The sequence below is a fragment of the Coenobita brevimanus genome, chromosome 31, assembly GCF_032717465.1.
Source record: "Coenobita brevimanus isolate Jiangsu-jjx chromosome 31, ASM3271746v2, whole genome shotgun sequence".
NCBI classification, from domain to species: Eukaryota; Metazoa; Arthropoda; class Malacostraca; order Decapoda; family Coenobitidae; genus Coenobita; species Coenobita brevimanus.
In genome coordinates, this window is record NC_136984.1 from 31,411,037 (window position 1) to 31,418,536 (window position 7,500).

The 7,500-nt window shown below is 41.9% G+C and overlaps 1 protein-coding gene across 1 annotated transcript in view; it reads left to right on the forward strand.

Moving 5' to 3' along the window:
- The window catches only part of LOC145395544 (putative cytochrome P450 301a1, mitochondrial), a 19,441-nt gene that overhangs the window by 7,598 nt on the left and 4,343 nt on the right, over window positions 1–7,500 (forward strand). The window contains exon 7 of the mRNA XM_080269150.1: window positions 1,156–1,325. Coding sequence (XP_080125276.1) covers window positions 1,156–1,325 — 170 coding nt within the window. The remainder of the gene's footprint in view (window positions 1–1,155; window positions 1,326–7,500) is intronic.

Sequence of the window (7,500 nt, forward strand, 5' to 3'; positions counted from 1 at the left end):
GAGAATGTGTGTGTGTGTGTGTGTGTGTGTGTGTGTGTGTGAGAGAGAGAGAGAGGGGGGGACAATGTGTGTGTGTGTGTGTGTGTGTGTGTGTGTGTGTGAGAGAGAGAGAGAGAGAGGGGGGGAGAATGTGTGTGTGTGTGTGTGTGTGTGTGAGAGAGAGAAAGAGAGAGAGGGGGGGAAAATGTGTGTGTGCGTGTGTGTGTGTGTTGTGTGTGTGTGTGTGTGTGTGTTGTGTGTGTGTGTGTGAGAGAGAGAGAGAGAGAGGGGGGGGAGAATGTGTGTGTGTGTGTGTGTGTGTGTGTGTGTGTGTGAGAGAGAGAGAGGGGGGGAATATGTGTGTGTGTGTGTGTGTGTGTGTGAGAGAGAGAGAGCGAGATGGGGAGTAATGTGTGTGTGTGTGTGTGTGTGTGTGTGTTGTGAGTGTGTGTTTGTGTTTTATGTGTGTGTATGTGTGTGTATGGGTGAGAGAGAGAGAGAGAGAGAGAGGCAGTGTGTGTGTGTGTGTGTGTGTGTGTGTGTGTGTGTGTGTGCTAGGGTAGAATAATTTATGTAACACAGAGGATATCAGTAAGGTGTAATAAAATAAATCACTTAGGAAAAGGTGTTAGGGTAGAATGATTTAAGTAACGCAGAAGAGGACAGTAAGGTATAATAAACAAAATAAATCACTTAGGAAAAGATGTTAGGGTAGAATATGAGCAACACAGAAGAGCACAGTAAGGTATAACAAACTAAATCGCTTAGGAAAAGGTGTTAGGGTAGAATTATAAGTAACACAGAAGAGCACAGTAAGGTATAACAAACTAAATCACTTAAGAAAAGGTGTTAGGGTGGAATATAAGCAACACAGAAGACCACAGTAAGGCGTAATAAAGAAAATAAATCACTTAGGAAAAGGTGTTAGGGTAGAATATGAGCAACAGAGAAGAGCACAGTAAGGTATAACAAACTAAATCGCTTAGGAAAAGGTGTTTGGGTAGATTAATTTAAGTAACACAGAGAAGGATAGTAAGATAATAAGATAAATCACTTAGGGAAAGGTGTTAAGGTAGAATATAAACAACACAGAAGAGGAGTGGAAGGCATAACAAACTAAATCACTTCTGTAAAGGTGTTAGGGAGCCACACTAACCCTCTCCCCCCCCTCCACAGACCTCTCACGCCCTGGGGTTCACCATGTACCTCTTGGCAGTGACGCCCAGTGTACAGAGTAAGCTTCAGCAGGAGGTGGATGCTGTTTTAGGCGATTTAGGCGGCCCTCTGACACACCAACACCTGGCCAGACTAACCTACCTAAAGGCGGTTGTTAAGGAAGCCATGAGGTAAGTACGAAAGCTCCCTAACACCTTTTCCTAAGCGATTTATTTTGGTTATTACACCTTACTGTCTTCTTCTGTGTTACATAAATCCTTCCAATATCACCATACTCTGCATAAAGCTCCCTAACACCTTTTCCTAAGTGATTTATTTTGTTTATTACACCTTACTGTCCTCTTCTGTGTTACATAAATCCTTCCAATATCACCATACTCTGCATAAAGCTCCCTAATACCTTTTCCTAAGTGATTTATTTTGTTTATTACACCTTGCTGTCCTCTTCTGAGTTACATAAATCCTTCCAATATCACCATACTCTGCATAAAGCTCCCTAACACCTTTTCCTAAGTGATTTATTTTGTTTATTACACCTTGCTGTCCTCTTCTGTGTTACATAAATCCTTCCAATATCACCATACTCTGCATAAAGCTCCCTAACACCTTTTCCTAAGTGATTTATTTTGTTTATTACACCTTGCTGTCCTCTTCTGTGTTACATAAATCCTCCCAATATCACCATACTCTGCATAAAGCTCCCTAACACCTTTTCCTAAGTGATTTATTTTGTTTATTACACCTTACTGTCCTCTTCTGTGTTACATAAATCCTTCCAATATCACCATACTCTGCATAAAGCTCCCTAACACCTTTTCCTAAGTGATTTATTTTGTTTATTACACCTTACTGTCCTCTTCTGTGTTACATAAATCCTTCCAATATCACCATACTCTGCATAAAGCTCCCTAACACCTTTTCCTAAGTGATTTATTTTGTTTATTACACCTTACTGTCCTCTTCTGTGTTACATAAATCCTTCCAATATCACCATACTCTGCATAAAGCTCCCTAACACCTTTTCCTAAGTGATTTATTTTGTTTATTACACCTTACTGTCCTCTTCTGTGTTACATAAATCCTTCCAATATCACCATACTCTGCATAAAGCTCCCTAACACCTTTTCCTAAGTGATTTATTTTGTTTATTACACCTTACTGTCCTCTTCTATGTTACATAAATCCTTCCAATATCACCATACTCTGCATAAAGCTCCCTAACACCTTTTCCTAAGTGATTTATTTTGTTTATTACACCTTACTGTCCTCTTCTGTGTTACATAAATCCTTCCAATATCACCATACTCTGCATAAAGCTCCCTAACACCTTTTCCTAAGTGATTTATTTTGTTTATTACACCTTACTGTCCTCTTCTGTGTTACATAAATCCTTCCAATATCATCATACTCTGCATAAAGCTTCCTAACACCTTTTCCTAAGTGATTTATTTTGTTTATTACACCTTACTGTCCTCTTCTGTGTTACATAAATCCTTCCAATATCACCATACTCTGCATAAAGCTCCCTAACACCTTTTCCTAAGTGATTTATTTTGTTTATTACACCTTACTGTCCTCTTCTGTGTTACATAAATCTTTCCAATATCACCATACCCTGCATAAAGCTCCCTAACACCTTTTCCTAAGTGATTTATTTTGTTTATTACACCTTACTGTCCTCTTCTGTGTTACATAAATCTTTCCAATATCACCATACTCTGCATAAAGCTCCCTAACACCTTTTCCTAAGTGATTTATTTTGTTTATTACACCTTACTGTCCTCTTCTGTGTTACACAAATCCTTCCAATATCGCCATACTCTGCATAAAGCTCCCTAACACCTTTTCCTAAGTGATTTATTTTGTTTATTACACCTTACTGTCCTCTTCTGTGTTACATAAATCCTTCCAATATCGCCATACTCTGCATAAAGCTCCCTAACACCTTTTCCTAAGTGATTTATTTTGTTTATTACACCTTACTGTCCTCTTCTGTGTTACATAAATCCTTCCAATATCACCATACTCTGCATAAAGCTCCCTAACACCTTTTCCTAAGTGATTTATTTTGTTTATTACACCTTACTGTCCTCTTCTGTGTTACATAAATCCTTCCAATATCGCCATACTCTGCATAAAGCTCCCTAACACCTTTTCTAAGGGATTTATTTTGTTTATTACACCTTACTGTCCTCTTCTGTGTTACATAAATCCTTCCAATATCACCATACTCTGCATAAAGCTCCCTAACACCTTTTCCTAAGTGATTTATTTTGTTTATTACACCTTACTGTCCTCTTCTGTGTTACATAAATCCTTCCAATATCACCATACTCTGCATAAAGCTCCCTAACACCTTTTCCTAAGTGATTTATTTTGTTTATTACACCTTACTGTCCTCTTCTGTGTTACATAAATCCTTCCAATATCGCCATACTCTGCATAAATAACATACAAAAGGATGTTAACCAACCATATCCAAAAATAAATCGCTAAGGAAGAGGTGTTAGAGAGCTTCCTTTGCATAAATAACATTATGTATCTATCTATTGCCAGACCCCTCAATCCCGCAAGGGGTGGCCGCAAAAAGATCGCCTCCATGTCACCCTGTTCCCCGCCATTTCACTGCCCTGCTCCCAGCTCACACCCCCCTCTCTCATATACCTCTCCACTCCATCCCTCCATCTCATCCTTGGCCTCCCCCTCCCTTTCCCTCACTCACATACACTCTCCTCGTCAGTCTCTCACTCTCCATCCTCTCCACTCCATCCCTCCATCTCATCCTTGGCCTCCCCCTCCCTCTCCCCCTCTCAACCTCACTCACATACACTCTCCTCGTCAGTCTCTCACTCCCCATCCTCTTCATATACAGAAGGATATTAACCAGCCATATCCAAAAATGAATCGCTAAGGAGGAGGTGTTAGGGAGCTTTCTTGGCCCAGATTTTCGTCCTTTTGCAGCTTATTTCACGTAGCTCAGTGGCAGAAAAAGACAATACTACGGCTCTACGTCCTTGCCATTGCACTTCTTCGTGACTAGCATCATATTCTAGTGATAATGATGGTGATTATTATTATTATTATTATTATTATTATTATTGTGGTAGGTGGGGGCGCTAACCATCCACTCACTCAATGTAGTGCTGCTCTTGAGTATCTGCCCTTTCCTCTCCTCCATCCTTCTTTCCTTCCATCCTCTTCTGTCTTTCTTTCCTTCATTCTTTCCTCTTCCTTCTGCCTGTGGGTGACTTTACACTCCCTCTTCTGTCTTTCTTTCCTTCATTCTTTCCTCTTCCTTCTGCCTGTGGGTGACTTTACACTCCCTCTTCTGTCTTTCTTTCCTTCATTCTTTCCTCTTCCTTCTGCCTGTGGGTGACTTTACACTCCCTCTTCTGTCTTTCTTTCCTTCATTCTTTCCTCTTCCTTCTGCCTGTGGGTGACTTTACACTCCCTCTTCTGTCTTTCTTTCCTTCATTCTTTCCTCTTCCTTCTGCCTATGGGTGACTTTACACTCCCTCTTCTGTCTTTCTTTCCTTCATTCTTTCCTCTTCCTTCTGCCTGTGGGTGACTTTACACTCCCTCTTCTGTCTTTCTTTCCTTCATTCTTTCCTCTTCCTTCTGCCTGTGGGTGACTTTACACTTCCTCTTCTGTCTTTCTTTCCTTCATTCTTTCCTCTTCCTTCTGCCTTGGGGTGACTTTACACTCCCTCTTCTGTCTTTCTTTCCTTCATTCTTTCCTCTTCCTTCTGCCTGTGGGTGACTTTACACTCCCTCTTCTGTCTTTCTTTCCTTCATTCTTTCCTCTTCCTTCTGCCTGTGGGTGACTTTACACTCCCTCTTCTGTCTTTCTTTCCTTCATTCTTTCCTCTTCCTTCTGCCTGTGGGTGACTTTACACTCCCTCTTCTGTCTTTCTTTCCTTCATTCTTTCCTCTTCCTTCTGCCTATGGGTGACTTTACACTCCCTCTTCTGTCTTTCTTTCCTTCATTCTTTCCTCTTCCTTCTGCCTGTGGGTGACTTTACACTCCCTCTTCTGTCTTTCTTTCCTTCATTCTTTCCTCTTCCTTCTGCCTGTGGGTGACTTTACACTTCCTCTTCTGTCTTTCTTTCCTTCATTCTTTCCTCTTCCTTCTGCCTGTGGGTCACTTTACACTCCTCTTCTGTCTTTCTTTCCTTCATTCTTTCCTCTTCCTTCTGCCTGTGGGTGACTTTACACTCCCTCTTCTGTCTTTCTTTCCTTCATTCTTTCCTCTTCCTTCTGCCTGTGGGTGACTTTACACTCCCTCTTCTGTCTTTCTTTCCTTCATTCTTTCCTCTTCCTTCTGCCAGTGGGTCACTTTACACTCCCTCTTCTGTCTTTCTTTCCTTCATTCTTTCCTCTTCCTTCTGCCTGTGGATGACTTTACACTCCCTCTTCTGTCTTTCTTTCCTTCATTCTTTCCTCCTCCTTCTGCCTGTGGGTGACTTTACACTCCCTCTTCTGTCTTTCTTTCCTTCATTCTTTCCTCTTCCTTCTGCCTGTGGGTGACTTTACACTCCCTCTTCTGTCTTTCTTTCCTTCATTCTTTCCTCTTCCTTCTGCCTGTGGGTGACTTTACACTCACTCTTCTGTCTTTCTTTCCTTCATTCTTTCCTCTTCCTTCTGCCTGTGGGTCACTTTACACTCCCTCTTCTGTCTTTCTTTCCTTCATTCTTTCCTCTTCCTTCTGCCTGTGGGTCACTTTACACTCCCTCTTCTGTCTTTCTTTCCTTCATTCTTTCCTCTTCCTTCTGCCTATGGGTGACTTTACACTCCCTCTTCTGTCTTTCTTTCCTTCAATCTTTCCTCTTCCTTCTGCCTGTGGGTGACTTTACACTCCCTCTTCTGTCTTTCTTTCCTTCATTCTTTCCTCTTCCTTCTGCCTGTGGGTGACTTTACACTCCCTCTTCTGTCTTTCTTTCCTTCATTCTTTCCTCTTCCTTCTGCCTATGGGTGACTTTACACTCCCTCTTCTGTCTTTCTTTCCTTCATTCTTTCCTCTTCCTTCTGCCTGTGGGTGACTTTACACTCCCTCTTCTGTCTTTCTTTCCTTCATTCTTTCCTCTTCCTTCTGCCTGTGGGTGACTTTACACTTCCTCTTCTGTCTTTCTTTCCTTCATTCTTTCCTCTTCCTTCTGCCTGTGGGTGACTTTACACTCCCTCTTCTGTCTTTCTTTCCTTCATTCTTTCCTCTTCCTTCTGCCTGTGGGTGACTTTACACTCCCTCTTCTGTCTTTCTTTCCTTCATTCTTTCCTCTTCCTTTCTGCCTGTGGGTGACTTTACACTCCCTCTTCTGTCTTTCTTTCCTTCATTCTTTCCTCTTCCTTCTGCCTGTGGGTGACTTTACACTCCCTCTTCTGTCTTTCTTTCCTTCATTCTTTCCTCTTCCTTCTGCCAGTGGGTCACTTTACACTCCCTCTTCTGTCTTTCTTTCCTTCATTCTTTCCTCTTCCTTCTGCCTTTGGATGACTTTACACTCCCTCTTCTGTCTTTCTTTCCTTCATTCTTTCCTCCTCCTTCTGCCTGTGGGTGACTTTACACTCCCTCTTCTGTCTTTCTTTCCTTCATTCTTTCCTCTTCCTTCTGCCTGTGGGTGACTTTACACTCCCTCTTCTGTCTTTCTTTCCTTCATTCTTTCCTCTTCCTTCTGCCTGTGGGTGACTCTACACTCACTCTTCTGTCTTTCTTTCCTTCATTATTTCCTCTTCCTTCTTCCTCTGGGTCACTTTTTTACACTCCCTCTTCTGTCTGTCTTTCTTTCCTTCATTCTTTCCTCTTCCTTCTGCCTGTGGGTCACTTTACACTCCCTCTTCTGTCTTTCTTTCCTTCATTCTTTCCTCTTCCTTCTGCCTATGGGTGACTTTACACTCCCTCTTCTGTCTTTCTTTCCTTCATTCTTTCCTCTTCCTTCTGCCTGTGGGTGACTTTACACTCCCTCTTCTGTCTTTCTTTCCTTCATTTTTTCCTCTTCCTTCTGCCTGTGGGTGACTTTACACTCCCTCTTCTGTCTTTCTTTCCTTCATTCTTTCCTCTTCCTTCTGCCTGTGGGTGACTTTACACTCCCTCTTCTGTCTTTCTTTCCTTCATTCTTTCCTTTTCCTTCTGCCTGTGGGTGACTTTACACTCCCTCTTCTGTCTTTCTTTCCTTCATTCTTTCCTCTTCCTTCTGCCTGTGGGTGACTTTACACTCCCTCTTCTGTCTTTCTTTCCTTCATTCTTTCCTTTTCCTTCTGCCTGTGGGTGACTCTACACTGAGTGACAAGCCAAATGGTTTCCTGTACACCAGGAAACCATTTACTACGCTGGGTGGTAACTATATAACCAAA